At 36.4% G+C, this 26,786-nt stretch overlaps 1 protein-coding gene across 8 annotated transcripts in view; it reads left to right on the forward strand.

Annotated features, from left to right (window-relative positions):
• LOC106871077 (integrin alpha-4) overlaps positions 1-26,786 on the forward strand; it is a 206,025-nt gene that overhangs the window by 79,062 nt on the left and 100,177 nt on the right. For all 8 annotated transcript variants that reach the window (XM_089355249.1, XM_089355233.1, XM_089355240.1 and 5 more), the window contains exons 2-4: positions 7,332-7,518; positions 17,824-17,930; positions 26,426-26,499. In XM_089355249.1, the coding sequence (XP_089211375.1) occupies positions 7,340-7,518; positions 17,824-17,930; positions 26,426-26,499 (360 nt within the window). In that variant the 5' untranslated portion in view covers positions 7,332-7,339. The remainder of the gene's footprint in view (positions 1-7,331; positions 7,519-17,823; positions 17,931-26,425; positions 26,500-26,786) is intronic.

A 26,786-nucleotide genomic window follows, 5' to 3' on the forward strand; every position in this document is an offset into this window, starting at 1 on the left:
TAACATTCAATGGGTGGCTGATTTCCACAATTGTACACAGTTTCTCTTCTCTGTCTCAAATCATTATATCAAGACTGTTGTGTTAACATTTAATGAGGCTTTCACTGGGACATTCTACCAATACTCCTTTTTATTATGACTAGCTATGGCTTCCATCATACTGTGGGTTCTTAATTCTTTGTCCTCGGAATTATCCTTTTGTATGTATGTATGTATGTATGTATGTATGTATGTATGTATGTATGTACGTAAGTTTGCGTAATATGTATATGTAAACTTCGTTGAATTTTAGTGCTTCCGTGTGACACCGACGAATTAAAACAGAAACATTAATTACGAAATAGTTGTTTATATCAATTGCACGTGTGACCACACCATCATTGTGGAAAGATGGTGGTGGTGATGGTGGTGGTGGTGGTGGTGGTGGTGGTGCTAGTGCTGGTAGAGCTGTTGCTGCTGTAAATGTCCACATTAATTTACGGAAGATGTAAACACAAAGAGCCACTTACCAGCAACTACTCTTAGCCACTGCTCCTCGTAGCTGGCTGGTCTTGCATCACCTTCACCCGAGCAATCTCGACTCATTTGTCTCCCTCTGCTCTAATATCACCACCACCACCACCAACAACAACAACAACAACAACACTGCATCACTCTAACAACATCAGTGGATCTGGATTTCGATCACAATTTCTGTCCGTGAATTATTGAATCAGCTTCAGTACCTACTCATCGAATTTGCGTGTAACTGCTTGAACATTCCAGACACGAGGACAGTTAAAGTGATACAATTACTTGGCGGCATCAGCGTGAAACAGTACCTGACAAGCTGGCCTTTTGAATAACAAGTATAAGCTATCCAACTATCTTCTACAGCTTCCATCTATTCACTCTCACCAGTGGCAGCTCGTAGATAAAATTAGTGGGGGTGCTGCTTCTGAAAATTTTTAGCCGTTGTTTTAATATTTTGTAAAAGGAAACAAACATATAAAAAGAATATTTATACATAAACTTGATCGGTTCGCGTTTTAGCCACTGCCGGGTAGTGTGGCTAATTTGTTCACTGAACACCGCCGCGAATTCCCCCTTGTTTTTCAAAAATCCCCCCTAAATCACTAAATAAGGGGATTTTCAAATCTTGGCAGCAACACCGATGCTGGAAGTAGGATAATAATCTAATTCTACGCTTTATCACATTCAAGAAATACTATCTCTCACCGGTACTGCGTGAACGACAGTGCTGTCTTTCCTTAGCGTGAAGCTTCCTATCCCTGACATGTGTGCATGCACACAATAGCTAAGCACCACTTGTATAGAACTGTGCACTTCACAGTTCTATACAAAGATTTTGTATTTTTTTCATAAGCTAGGGGATGGCTACTGACATTAAGTTTAAGGATTATATAACGTACAAGTATAAAGAAAGAATTAAAGAAAAAAGGACTCATTATATTGAATGTTATCGATAATATCGAGTGGAAATAGGGGGTGCTGCAGTTCCATAGTGCCTATTCACGAGCCGCCTCTGACTCTCACCTACATGGCTTGGGTTGATTCAAGGCTACATTAAAAGAAATTTGTCAAGATGAATGAACCACATGTCGAGCAAAAGGGCAAAAGCTCGCTCGATCTCGATTTTCAGTACGAATACGGACCGCGAAAGCGTGGCTCATCGATCCTTTCCGAACAGCGGCGAGCTATGCGTCCGCCGAGAGGTGTCAGAAAAGTTACCACAGGGTGATTACGAAATAAATTTGTTAGTCATTCGGCTATACAGTATCTTAAAAATATGGATCCCAGTCGTACTAACTGACACACAAAATCAGACGGCACTTGACACCAGGCGGCACAATCTTGATAATAGATTCAGCCGATAGCTATGCTCTTCCCATCGTTGACAACAGTTGTTCAGCAAAAGCTATCAGTCCCGATGATTCCTGACACTCCACGAAGGTGTGCGACCCAATGCACGTTCTTTAACCCGAACCCTGCATCCTTCATGTTTGGCTTTGAGGTGACGGTCTAAGGCCGCTCTCGCTGCCAAAATTTGGGATGCAGAGTCCAATCTCAACGCCTCTTCTAAAGCCTTAAATAGATTCCCGACTATCCTGACCTTATCTAAACTTAGCTGACGGCTAAATCTAATCGACTCAAAACGTATGGCTCGTTTTAGAGCAAACCACCACCGATTATTTATCACGGTGCTGGTTAATGCCCTTTTCACTAACTCCTTGATCCGGTTACGGTATACCTCACAAGCCAAAATAGACTTGTTCAGCTTCCAGTGGCCGGATCCCTGTCTATAGGCACTATCTATGTTCAGCCTACACTTAACCATTTTATGGTCAGTGTAGGCGATTTGAACAAACTGTGGACAGCTAAAGCTAGACTTATCTCTAATCCTTATAACAATCCTGTGTAAGTAAGACTTGAGCTTCCCGTCGCCTTTCATCCAGTTCCACACTGGGACGCTCGGGTGCTCAAGTCTGTAACGATCTGCCAGCTGAAAACGCTTAAGCAGATCGATGAGGCGTGAGTTAACACTCCTACCAGTCGAGCCACAACTATCCAGACGTGCATCCAGGATAGCATTGTAGTCTACTAACACAACTAATGTCTTGGACGTCACGAGAAAGTTCTCTAGGCGCCGATGGAAATCAGTTTGCTGCCTTCTTGCACAAGGCGCGTAAATACCAATCAACCTGAAGGCCTTGTTGCTGTATGTCACGTCAAGGACGACCAGCCCACCTTTAGGGTCCACAAAAGCTGTACGTGTCTGCAGAGCCAAGTCTTTTCGAACCAAGACTACTACACCCCTCGACCTCCGGTCTGGCCAGGAGACATGATTTTCTCATAGCCATTCAAGAGAGCCGAGAAGGTTTGTAGCCTATCTAGCTTGGTCTCTGTAGCAACCATAATATGTATATCATGTGATCTGAGATCGTTGAGGAAACATGCTTGCTTCCACTTCGAGCTCAGACCACGCACATTTAAACAACCAAGGTTAAGAGTTGACATTTTAAGGAAAAGTAAAGGTTCTACTTACTTTTCATTGACGATGTGGAGGCCGACTTCACGTCTCGTGAGGGGACCCCCTCTTTTCTCCTCTTCCCTGAGGTATTTTGGAGCGTCTTTTAACCTCGAGATGACTTCTGGATGTCTCCCCTTCAGCTGTTCAAATAATATTTCCCCTATCCAGGCACATTGTTTAGGATAGTCCTTGTGCTTTGGAAATAATATTGTAGTGTAGTGTGACGCTATCACATCATTTGTGAATTTTTCTTTTGGGTCGAACTCGACCAAAATTCGTCTTTCGTCTGGTTTCTCTGGGACGGTTGAGCGGGGTTTTTTAATGTGAATTGCTGTATTTTCCATTTTTGTGGGGGATGTGGACGGGGATTGTGTCAACGGTTCAAATCCCACCCCCGTTTGTGGGTGGGGCGCAGTCCAGCAATGCCTACAAAGGCTAAATTTTAAAAATGCACTCCATTGAAGAATCCAATCGAATAAACAATTGCCAAATAGCTACAGAAATTTCACAATTCCCCGAAATACCGAGAAATAAAATAATCCAACACAGCCTGCAAACAGGCAACAGATCACAATAACAATTTTCAACAATAATTTTCAACAACTGTTTACAATAAATAACAGTTTCAACAATAAAAATGACAACTCACAGAGCGCAAAAAAAACAAAAAAACACGACCGATGTCTTCAACCGAAAGCAAACTTCTTTATTTCATGAAATTGGCCATGGTAGCCATACATAGAGGGGACAGCACAAGGTGGGGACAAAAAAAAACGAATGGAAAAGATGAATTGAATATAATGAAAAAAGGGAATGAAGCCGCTCGACCCCACCTCCGAGTGACTTCATTGAACCTGTTCATACAACCCTTTTTTTAAAAACATTAATTTAAACTACCATTGATGCTTTTGCGACAGCTAGTTTCCACTTTTTTGGATAATGTCTATGTCCAGTTCCTTTAAAATGTAAGCATAAGTTATCCTTTTAGGTATTCTGCTGGTGTCCATTTTCGTAACCCTCTAATCGAAATCAGTTTCTTCTTCGTAATTTATCGATCTTGAGAGGTACTCTGGGTCCGCCACTGCACAGCAAACGTCCTCGGGCAACCCTCCTACACTTGTTATGTCCACTTCTATTGCTTTTTCCCATGTCTTTATCTCGTTGCAAAGTTCTTCTTTATTTCTGTTATATAATATAACAAATTTATCTATGGGCCGGGGTGGGAAATTTGGGGCTCCTGTGTGTTTGTAGTTGTATTTATGTCAGGTGGGGTATGGGGAGAGTTGGTGTCTGTAGAGCGTGGTTGAGGTAGAGTGGGTGTGGGTGGGAGCCGGATGGTTGTGGGTTGGGGTCCTCCTTTACCACGTGTGTTTTCTTTCTCCTCTTCTTTTCCCCCCGCTGTTTGTTAGCTGGTATTTACCTCCTCTTCCTCGACTCTGATACTGGCCTTTGTCTGTGGTGCCGCTTCACTCTACTTCTCGCGCTTTATCTCAGCCTCCAGGGCAGTGGAGCACCAACCACCTTCTCATTCTCTTGCCTTTCCCTAGCCTTCACAGGTGGTGGAGGACAATCCACCCTAATGCGGCCTTTCAGGCCACATTTATATCACCGCGGAATCCTCCCTTCCACTCTGACTTTCAGCGTCACGTCTGCGACCGTGATTTCTCCACCATACTTTCAATATCTTCTAGGTTAATCTGAACCACCATGTCCAGGTTCTGCCCTTGCCAGTTTCTGTAGGGTGTTCTGATGGCCTGCAGGACAACCACCTTTTCTTCCATGCCTAGCAGTATGGCAGCCACCAGTCAGGCTACATCCACTTCTGGGGGTATGTCTTCTACCCTAACCCTGGAAGCACGTCTCCCAAGGTATACGGCACCACTTCGTCTGTTTTTAACGGTGTTGCTGAGTGCAGCCTGGCGGTAGCTACCTCCCGGATCTGCACCTCCACTGTTCCAAACTTTGTTCCTCTGGCAAGGTAGGAAATCCCTTGCCAGACTGGTTTCAACGCCTTTTCAACTTGTGCCTCCGACACCACTTCTATTTTTCTTGTTGCTACTGCATATGTCTTGTAAACAATCGTTCTATCTTCCTTATCCTTTAACACTTCTTTGGGGGTAGGGACACTTTTACGTCGACCCCCTCCCTTTTACGTATTTCCTTGAACTTGCTCAGCTCTTCCAGACATATGTCTTCAATTTTTCCCTTTGCCACTGCAGCATAATTCCTTGTTTCTATTACTGCATCAATCTTCTTCAAGCATCTCACCATTTCTTCCTCAGACGACACAAAGTCTGAAGAAGAATAATTCAAATCTTCACAACGTGTCACACGACGCCCCTCCATTAAATCGCCAAGACAACCAAAAAACATGTGTTATTTACAAAGACAGCAGTCGAACTAAACAAAACGATATACCGGAAGCAAGCTTCTTACCACACAGCCACTGCTGCGCCTGTGTACTATTATAAAAATAAATAAAAATTAACTGTAAAAGTTGTTGAAAGTTCTAACGTGGTCGAAATGACATTCCTGCGATCGTAATTAATATTTGCTTCGCATATTGTCACCGGCATAGTTGTGTGGTTTACTTTCCAACCATCGCATCTTGAGCATGTGTCTTCACTATAGCCCCGGGCTGATCAAAGCCTTGTGACCTTGTGAGCGGATTTGGTAGATAGGAATTGAAAGAATCCTGTCGTACACACACACACACACACACACACACACACACACACACACACACACACACACACACACACACACATACATACATACATATATATATATATATATATATATATATATATATATATATATATATATATATATAAAATATACAAGAATAAGGGCAGGGAATCGTCAATTAGTAATAGAATTAATAATTAACAATTTTGCCAAGTAGTTCAGTATGAAAAAACCTTTATCGGTAAAACCATTTATCATCATAAATAATCAGGGATTAGGATTGTTAATTATTAATTCTATTACTAATTGACGATTCCCTGCCCTTATTCTTGTATATTTTATATTTGATACCTTTAAGTTAGATGGTTAAACCGCTATCCCTCCACACGGGACTTTTTTTCATACGGGACTATTTGTGACGCACATGGAATGGATTTCTTTGAGGTGAGGTGCCTGAACTCACTAGCCGATGAATTCGTAAGTGCCTTTTTTCTCGTTGGTTTTTGGTGTCGCATGGCCAGAAATTACCGTGAATTTTTTAGAGACACTTTCAAATTTATCAGAATATTTGGCTGAAGATGCGGAATAGAGTAATTTCATTCTCTTAACCGCGAAACGTTCGTATCCAATTAACTAAAGGCAGGTTTGTTTTGGTTTTGCTTTTCCCTCTGGTTTTTGTTCTATGTGTGCCATAAATATCGCCATCCATTTAGAGAAAAATTTGTAGTTTAGAATCAGTAGTTCTTTGACCGCTATTTCTAAATTTTCAGTATGTTGAAGAAGCAACTCAATGCTAATCCCTGTATATTTATGATTATATATATATATATATATATATATATATATATATATATATATATATATATATATATATACATATATGCGCAAAATATGGGTTAGTTAAGACATCTTTATGACATATTTGAACTGCTAAAAGGCAAATTCACTGCAGTTACTGCAGAGAAAATATTTCTCTTATGGTAAAAAAGGGTGTGAAAACACCCTTTTAGTTCAGTATCGCCATCTATCAGGATTCCTAGACATCGACGTTTCAAGCTAGATGGCTTTTATTGAAGAGAATTACCTAAGAAGGACACCTCTGAACAAATATTATAAAGCAATAGCTTTATATAAAATACAGTCAACAACGTTGACTGATTTGCACTGGTACTTCGCCTGATCGTGGAAAATAACGAAATATTAGTTCCAAGCAGTATTTAGGTATAATGAAAATTTAGGTTAGTTAAAATATGTTAAAATATGTTAACATACGTTAGTTAAATTAGTTAAAATAGGCACAAGGCCATAATTTTTGGGAGGATCATTTGTCGATTTAATTAACCTCAGTGCACGACTTGTACTATTTTTCAGACCACAAAAGACTGAAAGGTAAAGTTAGCCTCCAAAACGCAACGAACCATAATAAAATATAGCAAAGCATGCATTTTATCAATTTTGTTTTTGCTATTTATCTTATGAACAAAAATATGAATTAAATAATCAAATAAATAAATAATTGATGCCTTCTTCCCGCCCGCTCACATAAATATAAATTCTTTATTTTATGAAACTCATTTTTTATTAATTATTGTTCTTCTTTTTATTGTTGCAGGGTTTAACATGGAAAGTGGCATGGGTTTCAGATTAGTTCTTAGCAATTTCATATTCCTGCTGTTACATCTACCGCATCCTGCTATCACATTCAATTTAGACACCAAATCACCGATTATCTTTGATGGCATTAAAAACACATATTTTGGATATTCAGTTGGATTACAAGCGAATTCGAACAATGCTCGGTAAACTTCAGCCTTATTATTATTATTATTATTATAATTATTATTATTATTATTATTATTATTATAATTATTATTATTATTATATGTTTGACTTTTGCTTTGTATTTGTACAAGTTGGCTCCAAGTCTCACCCAGAGACCTCAAGAGACAACAAGTTAGAAGTTCGTGTTGGTGTTATGCCTAGGGTGTCACATATTTGGTTTTGCACATAGTATCGTTCTAGAGAACATAAGAAAATTATGAGATTGTTTTAAAATTTGAGATTACATAGACAGTATTTGACGTAGGCTATAGGCAGGTCCCATGAGCACTATCTTTTGAATTTCTGTCTTAGGGCACCTACGACAATAGGTATTGTTTTAGTCTTGAGGTTCCACATTTTGCCAATTACTATTTCAAGATCTTTGTACTTGCTCAGTTTTTGGTAGGTCTTGGCAGATACATTTATATTGATTGGGACAATCATATCAATGAGGTGGCATGATTTTTGTCTGAAGTCTTTCAATATAATGTCTGGCCTATTTGCATCTATCTTTCTGTCAGTTTGACTGGTGAAGTTCCAGAGGAGTGAGATGTGATAATTTTCAAACACTGGAGGTGGTTTTACCAGTTTTTATCATGGGGCAGGTCCTGGTTTTTGCAAATTACCCAGTGAATATATTGTGCTGCTCTATCATGCCATTTGAGATACTCTGTAGGCGCAAGAAGACTGCACATGGAGACAACATGATCAATGGTTTCATTTTGTTGTTGACATACACGACATGCTGGGTAGCTGCCGTTCTTTAATATGTTAGCCTGGTAGTTTCCTGTAGGTAAGCATTGATCTTGGACTGCTATGATAAACCCATCTGTTTCTGATTTTAAGCCAGAATCCACTAACTATTGATGGGTAAGGGCTTCGTCAACATCAGCACTATTAGCTCTCTTTGGGTAATTTGCCATTGAGAGGTTTTTCGTGCCATTTATCAGTAAGAACATTTAAGATAGCAGTTTTAGTGCGGGTTTTCATACGGCTAGCTTTTTCTGTGCTTGTTTCTAGTACGTCTAATTCTGGAGTTTGTTGTATTTGGAATTCACTTAAGATATTCCTTTGCCTGTTTTGTTACTGAGTATGATGCTTTTTTGTTTTCATGCTTTGAGACAAGTTTTAATATCCAGTCATCAGACTTTTTCAGGTAGGTTTTTCGGCCAATTGTGGTAATCTTCATTGTTAATTCCAGTTGTAAAAGTCCACGGCCTCCCACTTTTCTTGGCAGATAAAGTCGTTCTATATCCGCCTTAGGGTGGTGTATTCTATGCATTGTCAAACATTTTCGTATTATTCTGTCAAGATTACACATTTCATGATCAGTTAAGGATATTGAAACTGTAAGTCACGACTGGTATGGCTAAAGTATTGCTCGCTTCGATCCTGTTTCTTGCATTCAGCTCTGTCTCGAGTATTGCCCTTACCCTGCGATAACATTCTCTTCTGATCCTTTCCCTCATCAGTGAATGTTTAATTCCGTCCCCTTAAAATACTCCTAAGTATTTGTAGCTCTCCGTAGGTTCTAATTCCTTTTATGACATTCTGCTGGTCAAGATTAACATTGGATGTTTCTGTCATTTTTCCTTTGGTAAAGGTAGCTTTTGCACATTTTTCGAGGCCAAATTGCATCACTGAATTGTTTAACAATCGCTAGTAAGCCTTGTAGTTGTTGGTCATTTTTTCAAAGAGCTTTATATCATTCATGTAAATGAGATGATTTATATTTTTGTCAAACATTTTATAACCGTATTGTATATCACTGAGCAAGTTCGAGAGAGGTATTAAGGCTAGACGAAAGAGGAGTGGTAATAATCACTCTGGAAAATGCCACATGAAATTCTTACATATTCAGCATTAAGAGATTCATTGTCACAGTTCAAAGTCAGTGTGGTTCTCCATGATCTCGTACTTACAGACAAGAAGTTTTGCAGAGTAGGTGCTATTTTATACATTTCCAGACATTTCTTAATCCAGCAATGTGCTAGATAATCAAAAGCATTTTTATAGTCTATCCAGGCTATCGACAAGTTTTTGTGCCGTTTGTGATAACTTTCCACGATCATCTTATTGATAAATAGCTAATCTTTAGAACCATAAGGCCCACGTTTACATCCTTTTTGCTCATTAGGGAATATGCCACTTTCTATTAAAAAAAATTATAGGTATATTCAGTCAAGACAGATTTTAGCATTTTATACATTGTTGTTAAGCAGGTTTTGGATCTATAATCTATTGGTTCATTTGTTTCTTCATTTTTTTTGAAGTAGGAATGTTACACCATTAACTAGCCAAGAGGAAATCATACTAGGTTGTTGCAAAACATTGTTGTAAAGTTTTGTTAGTTCATGGCTCTCTGGGAAGGTATTTAACCAGAAGTTAGGAATTTTATCCTTTCCTGGAGACTTCCATTTGCTTGACTTCCTGAGAGAAGATCTTACATCCTCTACCTTGATACCCTCCCACTTTTACTCTTCTAAAGAGTCTAAGTCTGGAGATATTCTATCAATCCAAGGGGCCTTTTCCTTGTGTGTTTTTTCTTCTGCCCAAATTTTATTCCAAAATTTCTACACTTCTTCTTTTGATGGGATAAACTTTACTGTAACTGGTATTTTCCCTATTTTCCTGTAAAAAACTTTTGAGGTTATTTCAGAACATGTTGTTGTCCTTGAAGAATCTTACGCGCTTTTCATACCTTGCTATGCGGGCAGCTTTAGCACATACCTTTTGCTTGATGGTTTCTATGGTGGTATCGATCACAAATATGGTTTTCATATATTTTTTCTTTAATTTTTGGGTCTTTGTTTGTTTGACAGGCCTGTCAAACTTGAGGTTTTTTAAATATTTTATGTCAGACCTAAATAGCTGAATTTGGTGTTGAATACACTCTTGCCAAGTAGGCTTTTTGTGGGAATGTTGTGGTTGTCTAATATTTTCACCACATAGAATCGTTGAGATTTTCGTGTACAGGTGGTTGAGATCTGTAATATCAACATCATTAGATGAAATTATACCCTGAAGTGCAAGGCGGATTTTACCAATTATTTTCAGGTTTTGGTTAGAATTGCGAATTTTGGGGAGAGTCGTGTTCATTCATACTGTTTTTTTTTTAATTTTCAGCCATTCAGTCATAATTTGATTTTTTAGATCATGTAGTTCTGTTGGGTTAATTTCTGTGTGACTTTCATCACCTATTTGATTTTCTTCTGCCTTAGTGTTTATGGTTGGTTCACTTTGTTTATTAGTTACACTAACCCTTTCAATCATTATTGCATTTTCATCAGCCCTGGGCTGGTCTATAATGAGTTTCTCTGTAGTATCTTCTTTAGCTGCAGCTTCGTTCCCTTTATCCCTTACTGATTGTTTAATTTGGTCAATCTCTAATTCAGTTAGTAATTTCTTTTCCATAATGTTTCTTCTGACGTTGGCAAGTTTATTACTGTTTATGTGGGGTCTTACTTCAAGGTGTTTCTGTCTCTAGTTTAAGCAGGTTTGTACAGTATTTGACTTATTTGTGGGGAAATATATGGCATGAGAGAAGGCTGTAAGAACTTCTTTATTATCTCCCATTTTCATTCTTTTTCTTTTGGGTATTTGATGACAAGCATGGATGGCCATCTGTTGGAATATTCCGATTGTGGGGTACTTCCAGCTCCTGTGTTTCGGGAAGATCTGAACAAGTAGCTGACTTTTGTTTTCGAATCTGGTTCATCATTTGAGTACGTGGTCCTTGGTGTTCCGGATGACGACCGGTTTCGGTTTGTATTTTGCTTTGTTATCACTGAGGCATGACGAGCTTGGAAGTTGACATTAGGGGACGGATCTGTCTGATTAGAGTTAATTTTTGAGACAACACTGCCTCCGAGTTCTATGCATGTAAACATTGTCCGTAACGTAGCTTCTTAAGGCTAACAAATCTGTATTCGTCTGTATCTTTTTTGCTGATAGATTTATGTCCGGGCATAGTTTTTTGTGGTGATTTTAAACTTATGAATTGTTCACTCTGTTTTAGTTAAAAATAGAAAATAGTTTTGTTTGTTTTTGTTTTTGTTTTTACCTCGATTGGGACACGTTTTCATATGTGTGTGTGTGTGTCCTGTAAATTTCAAGTAGTTGTGTAAACATTGGGATGTATGTGTAGTCCTGTGGATATTTAAATGTATATATGATTGTGTAGACATTCGAGTGTATGCGTAATTACTCAATTTATGTACTTACTGTTTTGTTCCATTTATATTTTATAATTTGTTAACTTTCCAGTGTTGATTTCGTGTGTGTTTCGCACATGTTTCACTGAGACATCGTGAAGAGGAGAAACTACTTTGTATGGCAGTAAAATTTCATTTTTGTGATTATTTTCGTTAAAAGACCGCTTCCTTCAAATCAGATTAGATTTGTTTTTGAATGGAGAGCCCGGGCTGGTCTATAATTAGTTTCTCTGTAGTATCTTCTTTAGCTGCAGCTTCGTTCCATTTATCCCTTACTGATTGTTTAATTTGGTCAATCTCTAATTCAGTTAGTAATTTCTACTACTACTACTACTACTACTACTACTACTACTACTACTACTACTACTACTACTACTACTACTACTATTTTACATGAAAATATTGAGCTCTGAAGGAAGCACTGCCTGAGATAGTAAACTTCTGCTCCAGTGATGAAACCGGAATAAAATCACCAGGAACTGGCTTGTATCTTTCAATATATTCTATAAGAAATATTGATGATGTCATTGTTGCTGTTGTTTCTTAAGTCAATGTTATCTATGATCTAGCTGACTTATAATAAAAAGATATTCTGATGGTGATGATCTCCTCTGCTTCATAAAAGTTGTCATAAAAGCATGAAAAAATTATGTATAGCCATCTGTATATCATACTCAATGTATACACATTGTCGATAGGCCTCTTACTGCAATGTTTGTCATGGAATTATATTGTTAATGAACTTGCTGTGTTAAACATGCAATAAATATAGAAAGACGTATTTTCTTCCCAGCAATGGTCACAAGATCACCACGTGCATTTTGGTCGTCTTTTTGGGCCGTTTCAATGGCATGTACTCGAAACCATTCTTATGCTCAGACGAGAACTCGTTGTTTTCTTTATATAAGAAAAAGTGAATAAAACACTCACTGTTATTACATATAGCTGTTGGGCAGATTAAAAATCCAGTAGACGCAATTAAGACAGTATTTAATCAAAATAGACTTCTACGGATCATACTTAATGTATACACTCTGTCGACTGGCCAATTACTGCAATGTTTGATTTTACACTTAGTTCCAGTGTCCTTCCTTTCCACCCTCCTTTTTCTGTTTATGTGGCTTGGAGGATAGCCACCTTCTCCTCGCTTCCAACAAGGACAGCTGCCGTTACCCAAGCCACTTCTATATCCGGTGGAATTGCTTCTACCCTCACCTTGGAAGTCTTTCTTCCAAGGTATGTGGCCAGAAGCACTACCTCCTCTGTTTTCACCGCCACACTCGCTAGCCTCCTCGCCTCCTCTACTGCTCTAAATTGTACGACCATTGTGCCATATTTTCTTCCTTTCATCATGTATATTATATCTTTCTACGTCTTCCTTAGTGCTTTTTCCGTTTCAGCTTCCACCTGCTCGGCCTTTTTTCCTTTTAGGGAGAACACCTTATAGGTGATCGTTCTTCTTTCCATTCGCTCCATAATTCCTTGGGGGGGGGGGTGACAGCTTCACTTCCCCTCCCACCTTCTACACCATATTCTCATAATCCTTCAGACCGGCCACGTCCAGCTCCCTTCGCTTCTTCTCCGTAAACTCAGCAAAACGCCTTGTCTTTTCCAACACACCGTCCATCTTCATGACGGCTCTTAGCAGCTCCTCCTCTGCTGAAGACAACTCAGACCCGCTAAAGTCTGAGTACATTGTTTCTATCCTCAAAGCAGCAACAAAAACAACGTCCGACACAACCGACAAACCGACAAACCGAATGCACTGTGGGTGACGCATGCGCAGGAAGCAAGCTTCTTACCACACAGTCACGCCTGTGCCTATGTATATATGTATATATATATATATATATATATATATATATATATATATATATATATATATATATATATATATATATATATAAACAGATAGATAGATAGATAGATAAATAGATAGATAGATAGATAGATAGATAGATAGATAGATAGATAGATGCAAACATAATGCTTACATACATATATCTATTTATATACATACAGACATATTCATATATATATACATGTGAGTGTATGTGTGTGTGAGCATATACATATGTACATATCTGTATGTATCTATATAATGTACAGATATATGTTTATCCTCGCATATTTATACCTATGTATACACATCACACTTGCAGACACAAATGCACTTCTCTTACACTCTCAGGATTTACACTATCAAGTTCGTTTATATAAAAGCAACACCCAAAATAGTTTGACGTTTTGATACATTTCTATTTAGGACTTTTTTATCCTTTGAAATATTCCCTTATTTAACTTACTGGTTTACCCGCATATTTCTGGATTAAGATTAAAACTAGTATATGAACAAACGAACGCTTTCATTTTAAGAATTGGATTTGTAAATCCCCTTCACCCCTACAATTTCTTTACATTTATCTGTCTGTAAAGAACCAACCTCTTCAACCATCATCATCTCCTTATCGTCGTCATCATCATTATAATTATCATCATCGTCATAATTATCACCATCGTCATCAACTATATCCTACTTGTCGCGATGTGTTCCACCGTTACACTTTTAACTGAAAAAAAAGGAAAAAGAAAAAAATGAACGACTTAACTATGGAACGAAATAATCCAAGTCATTATCCAAATACTTAATATATAAAACCACTTTAAATGTTATGCTTTAAATGATATAAACTATGGAAGGAAATCGAAGGAACAGTATGAAAAAAATGTTATAAAGATCGATAAATTTGTGCATCAAAATAGAAATACTTTATTATTATTGTTGATGTTGTCAAGGCGGTTTAGTGGCGAATTTGGTAAAGCACTGGTCCACATTCCTAACAGTAAAGAAAATTAGGCCCCATATGAGCCTGATACAAACCAAGCAATCAGTTCTGTGGGGTCCTGGTGGCCCTAACAAATATTGTATAACAAAATTTCAAGAATTAACAACTTACGGTTGATGCAACGAGCGTTTCATTAATACGAATCATAATCTTTTCTACTATAGATACAAGGCCTGAAATTTTAGGGAAGGGGACTAGTCGATTACATCGACCCCAGTGTTTCACTGGTACTTAATTCATTGACCCCGAAAGGATGAAAGGCAATGTCCACTTCGGCGGAATTTGAACTCAGAACGTAACGACGGACGAAATACCGCTAAGCATTTTGCCCGGCGTGCTAACAATTCTGCCAGCTCGCCGAACTATACAAATCATAATAATAGTAATTCTTTCTAATTTTGGCGCAAGGCCAGCAATCTAAGATGAGGGGAATGGAGTCAATGAAAGACAAAGTCGATCTCGTTGAAATTTGAACTCAGAACCGGATGAAATGCCACTAAGCATTTTGTCCGGAGCGGTAACGCTTCTTCCAGCTAATAATGGTAATAGTCTGTTTTGCTAAATGCACAAGACCTGAAATTTAGGGAGAAGTGGCTAGTCGATCACATCGACCCCGGCGATCAACTTGCACTTATTTCATCGTCTCCGAAGGATGAAAAACAAAGTCGACCTCGGCGAAATTCGAACTAAAAACGTAAAGCGGGAAGAAACGCCACTAAACATTTTGTCCGGTGTAATAGCGACTTTGGCAGCTTGCCGCCTTACTACTGCTAAAAGCAATGCCTGTCAAATAAAAAAAAAACACCTAAGGTTGTCGGATGATGGAACATTACAAGAATAAATTACAGTACGGTGAGTGTTTATGCAGAATCAGCTATGAAAATAAAAAGAAAAAGAACAGGCTTACAAAGCAACAGTATACAAAAGAAATGCAATGAAACATTCTAGTAGGGACACATCTGGTGCCAGTCAAAGAAGTCCACATATCCAGGATTATCTTGATTACCAAAAGCAACAACCCTATACTGGTCGTATGCTCCAGCCTTCTGGCATATATTGAAAGAAGGTCCATTCACGCGGGTCGTTCTCGCAACTCTCACCCATTGACTTTCAACAAATTTAGTTCAGAACAACGCCTTCTGCTTCATCTTCAAGTGAAACTTGAAGTTGATAATGGTTTGACCGAAGTGGAAAATGTCTAATCTCAATCTTTTCAGCTGTTTCCATTCCTTCGCCGTCGTGAAAAAGATCACATCCCGAACAGGTTTGACTAACAGTATTTTCATGTCTGTAGACTATTCCGAACAGGCAATACCCCCACCCCAGTAGCTTTGTCAGGCCAAAGATTTTTGGAAGTTATCTATAGCCCCAGTGCTGAAAACCTTCTGTGATAAACTCTTCAGTTGACCTTCGTCGACGCCTAAACACCCATTGACAATGTCGTCGCTTTTATCCACCCAAGAACCCCCAGAGAAGGCAAAAGTTGATGTAATACCCACTGTTTTGTCCGACGTGTTAAAAACTATGAATATCTGACAACATTCCAAATGCCAGTCGCCCGGCCTTGGTCTCCGTTTGAATCACTGCAATCCGTTTCAAATGGACACTCTGTGAGGAAACATACTGACGAACGACGACAACAGTTTTAAAAAGAAAATTGCCAAGTATACTTTGCTTAAGGAAAAAAAATTACCAGAGCTGTTTTATCAGGAGTAACTTGAACTAAATGTATTCTGCAACTGATAAAAGAAAACAATGTCAAATTAATACCAATACAATTGACTCTGTCAACACCAAACAAATACTTGTGTAGTAGACTATGTCAAGCCACAAATAAGTCTGGGTGGGGTTCTATACATAGACTACATTTCAACACATCGAATGTGTGGTTTTGAGCCCGAGCTGGCAGAATCGTTTGATCGTCGGGGGTTAAATGCCTTGTGTTTTTTCTTCCAACCCATTACATTGCTTTTACACCCCACCCCCACCGGATTGATAAAACTAGGTACCAGTCAAATGCTGAGGGCAATGGTATAAACTAATCGCTTCACTTCAAAATTACTGTCTTTGTGCCTAAATTAGAAAGCATTATTATTGTTTAGTAATCATGAGATTGATAGATTGGCAGATCCGTTAGAGGCTTAAAAAAAAAATGCATTGTGGAATTTATTCCGGCTTGTTGCTCTCTGAGTTCAAATCAAGCCAAAGTCAATGGATTAACTGATTCCCCAAATTTGTATTCTTGTATCTGTATCATTTTGCCAAAGTAGCTTCTGCTTTTCTGCGTTAGGGAGTCGATAAAACAGCTAGCAGTAATATACTAGTTTGACTACCTAACTAACTGTTATTTTATCAAATTTTGCTGATCTTATTCGCGTCTGTCAGGATTATTCAATGATTCTGAAGTAGATTTCATCAGAATCATTCCAAAATAGATTTTTTTTAAAGTACAAAATGTCAATGTAACCGAAATCTAAAGGGCATCAAAGGAAGTTATATAATTGTGAAGATGGATTATATAGCAAAAAATTACAATAATTACGAGTTACCAAAATGAAATACTCTAAGTTCTTTGCAAACTTGCTTCATGTACATGGGGGGGGGGGGCTCTATCAATCGTCTTGGTTTAACGCTGCCGCTTAGTTCTTGGATAATTTTAATGGTTTCCTGATCTCTGCCCCTGGTCTATGCTTGCCGATGTGAAGATAACCCATTATTTTGATGCGTTGCTTCTTCCAGCTGCAACCCATACGTGGTGGTTTCCCTCTTTTTCCATATTCAAGCAGTAAAAGAATAAACGGATAAAAGGATCCCTAATTTACTCGGGAAAGCCATTGAGATATTTTCTTTCACTAAAATCTGTCTTTGATTATGTAAACCAAAAACTACCACTACCACTACTACTACTACTACTACTACTACTACTACTACTACTAACAAGGTTAGGTCTTCACGGAATGGTGTTTTTAATTTTGGCCTGTCAGAAATATAGCCAAACCTTTCTAATACCATACGCTAACACTTTAAAAAGTGAAGAGCGCATTGTGCTTTTCGATGCACTGCCGGAACACATTTTTCATCATAGTTCTGTTTGATCAGAGTTGGCCTCGGACTAAACTACAACAATAACCACTTTCTTCTTTAGTCAAGATAAAAATAAAAAATTTTAATGCTTCTTCATTTTTTTGTTTGTTCTTTTTATTCAAATCTATTTTACTTGCAGGTTGCTAGTTGGAGCCCCGAATGAACCTTTGATACGGGGAGAAAATAGTTTCTATCAATGCGATATCCAACGGATTGGTTGTCAGAGATTTCTCAATTCATATTCAGGTAAGAAATTGTTTGATTTCTGTAAAGTTCACGAAACCATTTATCTTTTATCTTTCACTTGTTTCAGTTATTGGATTGCAGCCATTCTGGGGCACAACCTTGTAGAAATTTAGTCGAACGGATCGACCCCAGTTCTTATATTTTAAGGCCAGATACTTTTGCCGAACTACTAAATTACGAGAACGTAAACCACCAACACCGGCTGTCAAGCGGTGGTGGCGCGCGCGCACACACACACACACACACACACACACACACACACACACACACACACACGCACGCACGCACACGTGTATATGACGGGATTCTTTCAGTTTCCGTCAACCAAATCTACTCACAAGGCTTTGGTCGGCCCGAAGCTATAGTAGAACACACTTGCCCAAGTGAACCCGGGACACCAATTAGTTGGAAAGCAAACTTCTTACCACACAGCCACGTCTGCGCCTATAGAAAAATGTCACTTGCCACTTTGTTTGTTTTTTAAACCCTGGTACTTATCTCTAGTTTTCTTAGCTATAAGTGGTTGAGAGATTTATATTTGGTCTACGGGGGAGGGGTAGCTTTTCCCATAGGATAGAAATTGAAGTCGGTTTTAGATTTAAAAAATTTTATCAGTCCCTTGTTTCTACAAATCGATTATTCATGTAAACTATATTCTAACAGTCTATCAAACACCCCCAGTCTCTGTGACCTCATAGGTAAACACCTCAGTGCACTGGGTCACGTGACAGTTAGGTAACGTGACCGCGACAAAAGCAGCGAATTAGCAGTCATGAAATGTCAAAATAAAGCACCAGTCTACGATGGTGGACTAGCATCTCTTTATAGCATCGGGCGGAAAACGTTATGGACTACTTTGCTGATAGCATTCGAGCCAATTTGGCTTCGGTTTGAGGATGCCTTTCTCCCTCTCAACAGACTCGAAGACTCTGTTATGAGTCATGGAAATCACCTGCTCTCCCGACTAAGCAATAAAAGAGAAAAAGAAAAAGAAAACACGAACCATTGAGTTCTTGGTTGTTCCTCATCTTTCGGTCACCAATTAGAGCATTATTTGATTTTGTTATTATCAAGCACAAACATTAAATATATTTCTCATATCACGATAAAGCTATAACGATGAAACTGCCCAAATGGCAATGAAACTGCCCCTAAACATTAACGTATTACAAGGACAAATTCAGCTAGCCAACCAGGAAATGTAGCCAAATTACCTTCAAATTACACTGCTTCATATTAAAAGGACACATTAATCATGTTTTCCTACATGGCCCCTAAAAAGGGAATACTTTTCACCATTGAAGTGTTAGATCAGGGTTGACCAGAAGGATAAGCAAATCCAATTCATTCAAAGATATGATACAACGTAGAGCATTAAGCTTTCAAGTAACCCAAATCATATTACGATGTATGGAGCCTAAGGTCTTTAGATATGGAAATGCTTCAAACACGAACACCTCGTAAACATTCCAAACGTCCTTTACTTGTACACTACTCACTCTTCTTGAGTGGCAATTAATACTTGGGCCCTTGCGTTTCCTGCTCATTTCACTAAGATAGTATGTTTAGCAGCTGATTATATTTATACAGTGGAAGCTACGTGAAGTCATCGATTTCGGACGAAGACTTTTAGAGTAATAACCGGTTGATAGCATTAAACAAAGGATCTCGTTGGATTCTGAGTGTATTTGATACTTATTTTGATAACGATAACGTTTGTAAATATCACCAGTGACTAGAATTAGTGGCTTCCATTGAATTTGAAATGCTAGCTTTGGTCTAATCGCTTTTTCTCTTTTTGTTTTTTTGCTTTTGTTATAAGAGGGCTGTTGGGTTTGTTGCATAATAGAACAATGTAATTGTGTTGGTGTCTTGTTCAGTTTGTCCTTCAGATATCAAAAGCTTTTACATATATTCGTAGGTTTATGTCGCACTCACATCTACTAATAACATTTAGAACAGTGTTTGCTTCTCAAGGTGTGGGCGTAGAAATATTTTTGTGGGATGGCGAGTTACTTCAGAATAGGCCTAAGTAATAAGTGAATAAAAACAGAAAATTTAAGGAAAATTTCTTATACACACACAGATACACACAAACACAATACATACATAACTATATATATATATATATATATATATATATACATATATATATATATATATAATTATAGATATAAAAATATGTAAATATATATAAATATATAAAATATATAGTTTTAGGGAAAATAACCAAGTTTCAAGAACTCATCGATGAAAATCCACTATCACATATAGAAAAATTAACAATTAAAAGCACAATAAATGAGTATAATATAAAACAAAGTAAATATCATAAGATAAAGATAATAAAATGACTACACGTGTTTCATAACTAATTTTCAAATAGAAAGGAAATTTAAATCGATTAAAATCAATTAAAATCAATTGAAATTATCGAAAATAAATTCTATTAAAAAATATAGCTAATCTTCAGGTCGAAAGTAGAACAATAACTAAGATAAATAAATATATATATCTCAACCAACAATAAGTAGCAAATGAAATTATATGAAATACTTATTTTATAAAGATAGAAAAATTATTAAAAATATCAAAATATCAAAATAATAAACATTCAATAATCATCCCTGCATCCATTATAATATATGCTAACATGTATATTATATACAAAAACCAGCTTACATAAATTATCATTGTTTTAAATTATCATTGTTTTAAATACAATTTGAACGAAGTTTAAGTTTAAAATAATAATGAAGATAAAATTAGTACATATTTAACCGGTGTAATAGTTAAAGCTATACTATTTAAAACTAAAAACGTTTATTTAATTATCATTAAAAAATCAATTGAATAATAGAAATATACAAGAATATTTATTTCTACAAACGTAAAAATAAAAATATGAATGAAGAAATTATGAATGAAAAAATTATGAATGAAAAAATTAGGAAAGAAAAAAATTATTAAGAATAAAAGATTAAACTTTATATATATATACAAAGTTTTAATTAAAAAACCTTTAATGATATTATAAACAATAAAGACTAATTATTAATCAAATATTATTAATCAAAAACAATCGAAAATATATCAACACTATTCAAATCGAAGTTCTAATATTATGTTGAAATGAAACTATAACTTCTAAATAATTTAGTGTTAAATAAGTTATCTATTAATATATATTAATATATATATTTTATATATATTTTATCTATAAAGCTCAATTTAATTTTGATTTTTTATAAATTGATTTTAATTGAGTTTTTACCTGTAATTTTGGATTTTGTCCCTAATATTATTATAAATATATATATATATATATATATATATATATATATATATATATATATATATATATATATATATATATATATATATATATATATATGTATATATATATATATAAATATCTTAGGAGACACATTACATGTGATCTTCTTCTAGCACATTAACAGTCCACCTAGTGGTCTCCTTTTTATATATATGCATACAATAATCCTTAGAGATCTCAGATATTTTTTCTGAATCTCCTTGATTCTTTTAATGTGCTTGTTCCCTGGTATTAAATGGATATTACCCTATTATATTAATTAATATCCAATTTTTACCTTACTGTTTTAATATATATTTACATATATATATGTATATTTACGTATATATATACTTATATATATTTATATACAATATATATATATATGTATATACACAATATATATATATATATATATATATATATATGTATATACACAATATATATATATATATATCTATAATGTTATGATCTGAGAGAGATGTGGGCGTTATTTTCACATTATGGATTAGGCTCACATTGTTTGTGAAGCAGAGGTCTAAAATATTGCTTCCCCTGGTTGGTTGGAGTATCACTTACAGTTATAGTTATATGTAAGTATAGTATATAGTTACATATAAATATATATATACATATTTATCTATATATATTTATATATTTATATATATATATTTACATATATATCTATCTATATATATATATGTATATATTTATATATATACATACATACATATATATATATATATATATATATATATATATATATATATATATATATATATATATATATATATATATATATATATATATATGTAAATATATATATATATATATATTGTGTATATACATATATATGTATTGTATATAAATATATATACGTAAATATACATATATATATGTAAATATATATTAAAACAGTAAGGTAAAAATTGGATATTAATTAATATAATAGGGTAATATCCATTTAATACCAGGGAACAAGCACATTAAAAGAATCAAGGAGATTCAGAAAAAATATCTGAAATCTCAAAGGATTATTGTATGCGTATATATAAAAAGGAGACCACTAGGTGGACTGTTAATGTGCTAGAAGAAGATCACATGTAATGTGTCTCCTAAGATCGAATTGTTCTCAAAGGAAATTTAGCGAAGTAGCAAAAACGTATGCAGGTAAGACAAGTGAAAATTACATAAATATATACCGTTATCTGTAAACTATTTTCGAAATTAACATTTTCTTACTTCGCTAAATTTCTTTTGAGAACAATTCGGTCTTCCTCCTTTTTCTCCTTTCCTCCGTCTGTCTTTTCTTCCTCTCTTTTCTCTTCCGTCTCCACAACTGTATTTTCAGCCATTGACCTCTGTAGGGGCAGTATGCTCTAATGTGGCCCTTTTGGCCACATTTAAAACAACGTGGTACTCTGCTCTCTACCCACACCCTCAGCACGATTTCCCCCAACGTCACCGTTTCTGCCAAGTTTTCGAGATGACCTACCTTTGCTTGAATGATTAGCTCCAGTGTCCTTCCTTTCCACCCTCCTTCTGTTTCTGTGGCTTGGAGGACAGCTACCTTCTCCTCGTTTCCAACAAGGACAGCTGCCGTTACCCAAGCCACTTCTATATCCGGTGGAATTGCTTCTACCCTCACCTTGGAAGTCTTTCTTCCAAGGTATGTGGCCAGAAGCACTACCTCCTCTGTTTTCACCGCCACACTCGCTAGCCTCCTCGCCTCCTCTACTGCTCTAAATTGTACGACCATTGTGCCATATTGTCTTCCTTTCATCATGTATATTATATCTTTCTACTTCTTCCTTAGTGCTTTTTCCGTTTCAGCTTCCACCTGCTCGGCCTTTTTTCCTTTTAAGGAGAACACCTTATATGTGATCGTTCTTCTTTCCATTCTCTCCATAATTCCTTTGGGGGGGGGGGTGACAGCTTCACTTCCCCTCCCACCTTCTGTACCATCTTCTCATATTCCTTCAGACCGGCCAAGTCCTACTCCCTTCGCTTCATCTCCGTGACCTCAGCGAAACTCCTTGTCTTTTCCAACACACCGTCCATCTTCATGACCGCTCTTCGCAGCTCCTCCTCTGCTGAAGACAACTCAGACCCGCTAAAATCTGAGTACATTGTCTCTATCCTCGAAGCAGCCCAAAAAAAATACAATGCCTTTGAAAGAATACAAAGAAATCGTCGATACACCATCCATGAACAACAATCGTTTATTGACAGTTTCAGCTATGACTATCGGTCACCTCCTTGAGTTAGACATGTGAGCTGTTCAGAATAATTTTCAGATTCCCTTTAGAAGTATATCCGATATCCTACAGGTAATTAATGCACATTACTTAAGCCGCTAACATCTTATTTAATTCATTGTTTCCCAACAAATATGTTATCCCTTTCTTAAGTTTCAAACCACACAAGGAAAATTTCATATTCAATGGATTTTATGTGATGAACAAGTTTGTAAATTTTATAATTGCTTTTTTTTTTCAAGGCGATATATGTAACGTAGATGATCCAGCCAGTAACCGAAGCTTACACCTCGCCCTACAGTACTTATCTACTGTGTGTTCATTATTCCAATAATTGTTCTTTACGAATGAAAATGGTAACACATTGTATCAATAGATACTTTCACTTAGCTTTATATATTCTTTTCTACTGTTGGCACAAGGCTCAAAAGGGGGACAGTCGATTAGATCGATCCCAGTATGCAACTGGTACTTAATTTATCAAAGACGAAAGGATGAGAGCAAAGTCGACCTTGGCGGAATTTGAGACAGACGAAATACTGCTAAGCATTTCGCCCGGCGAGCTAACGTTTCTGCCAGCTCGCCGCCTTACTTAGCTTTATATATTACTCCAATATTAGTTTACAATGTCATTTTCCTGTTATGTGAGCCAACATCTCTTTTATATATGTCTCTTTCCTCGCATTTTTCGTTCACATTATGTAATTGTTTCTTCCTTTCACATTGGGCGAATGTGTGCCATTCCTTCCTTGTTTGTTCTCACTGGAAATTGTGAAATCTGTAAAACAAATCTATAAATCCTTTCTTTCTTTTCTTAAAATTAAAGTGATAACGGATTGGATCAGAATTTAAATGTTTCCTGTGAGGTTTCTTGCTAGCTCAGATTCTACTTCAATTAACTTGAGACAGATAACTTCTGACGTATAAATTACAAAACATTGTGGAGTAATATAGTTTCATCTGGAAATATTATGAGAACTAGAGTACACTGTAAAATGTCAACTCTTACAAACCAAGATTCAGCTACTTTTTTCATTCGGTCAATCTGCAAAAACAGAAAAAATTATATTTTCCGATTTTACATGTTAAGTGATGTAGAATCTATAGCGCCATTGGATGTTGTTTGAATTCATCTTGCTTCACTTATATCACAACTTCGTAGTTCCTTATCCATATTTATTTGTTGCTTGGATTCAGTAAGACGTATCGTGTTTTCACTGTTGGAACAAAGTCGTAAATTTATTAGAGAAAAATTAATTTAATCAAGATATAGGTACAAGATACAGGGTATGTAGTAAGAAGCCTGCTTCCCAACCATATGGTTTCGGATTCCTTCCCACGGTGTGGCATCTTGGGCAAGTGTCTTCTACTATAGTCCAGGGCCGACCAAAAACTTGTGAGTGGATTTGATAGACGGAAACTGGAAGAACCCAGTCACGCGCGCGCGCGCACACATACACACACACATATATATATATAAATATATATATATAAATATATATATATAAATATATATATATATATATATAGAGAGAGAGAGAGAGAGAGAGAGAGAGAGAGAAAATAGATACATATACAGTTGTCACTTATTGTGACTGACGGTGCAAGTAGAGCCTACATTGCCAGAAATAAGAGTTATGCACTGACAGGGGAGATAACCGCTTCTTTGCAGTTTTAGGGGTATTTAACTCTTATTTCTAGCAATGTACGTGCTACCCTGCACCGTCAATCACAATTAGTGACAAGTGAATTTTTCCTTTTTGGTTTTATGTTGCGTATAGCCGCCTTCGTTAGTTTATAATTTATACATATACATGTGTGTATAAATGTATGGATGAATGTCTACGTGTATGTGTATGTATATATTTGTGAGAACCCACCACCGCTTGTCAACCGGTGTTGGTTTATTTACGTCTCCGTGACATCGTAGTTCGGCAAAAAGAGGCCGTTGGAATAAGAACTAGGCTTTAAAATATGTACTTTGGGTACGCTTTAGAGGGTGCAATTTCATTTGACTTAACACCTACAAGTCACAAGTTTATAGCTGAAGATAATCATGTTTCTACCAATTAATGAACCCGCTTTTGCTTTTTCCAGGAATATAATAAATTGAACTCGTACCCACTATACTGTGCTTACGATTTTAAACTATTAAAGAATTTATTGTAACATATGTATATAAATATAATACATACAGCTACAACATCGATTCTCCGGAAACTGTGGTACCAAACACTACGAAATGCTGATTTTTTTCCAACCAAAGATGGTTACCTTGGCCAATACATTCTAAATTAAATTAAGTATTGAATTTACTTAAATAAATAATTGAAACACAGTTACCAGTACATTAGTGTAAAATAGCCCGAATCATAAGAGCTTTCAGGCCATCAGTGTCCGGAACATGTCGGTGTTGTTGCACCTGTGTACGTGTGTATGTGTGTGTGTGTGTATATATGCACACACGCACGCACACACACATATATATACACACGATGGGATGCTGAAAAGTTCATGGTTTTAAGGGCATCGCGAAAAGCCTTGTTGGAAGCCCAACCTTCCGAGTTCTTTTACAGGGCTTAGAAAACTGAAGGGCCGCTGCATGTGTCAATCTGAGAAGGGAATATGTTGAACAGAATCATAATTAACTGATCCTCCTGTATTTTCTTTTACCAAAGCCAGGAACTTTTCAGCATCCCCTTGCGCGCGTGTGTGTATCCATACATACATACATACATACATATATATACATATATATATATATATATATATATATATATATATATATATATATATATATATATATATATATATATATATATATATATATATATATATATATATTGCATGTATGTATGTATAAATATAAACTATCTGTATAGCATATACTATATATATGTGTTTTTTTTTCTTTTCAAAAGGTGGTACCGGCGACAGTAATCATTGGCTTGGAGTGACGGTTGACACGAACCCCAGAAAGGATAGCAATTTCATTGTAATTTGTTTACACAGCTTCATAACACAATTGATATGTTATAATAATGAACATGCGTACACACTACGTAAGCTTCATATAGGTGCACACACATACAAATACATAGTTCGATGTGCATATATAACGCATTCGATAGCAAAAGGGATGTTGGCATTAAATCGAATTATTTACAATTGCGAATATGTATTTAAGTGAACTACTATTGTTTAATAAGTGTTGAAATATTGTTGAAATTGTTCAAGACAATTGAAATTTTTTTTATTATACTTTTTTAAATTTAGAGCTAG

This window comes from Octopus bimaculoides, chromosome 1, assembly GCF_046866305.1.
Source record: "Octopus bimaculoides isolate indiv1 chromosome 1, ASM4686630v1, whole genome shotgun sequence".
NCBI lineage: Eukaryota > Metazoa > Mollusca > Cephalopoda > Octopoda > Octopodidae > Octopus > Octopus bimaculoides.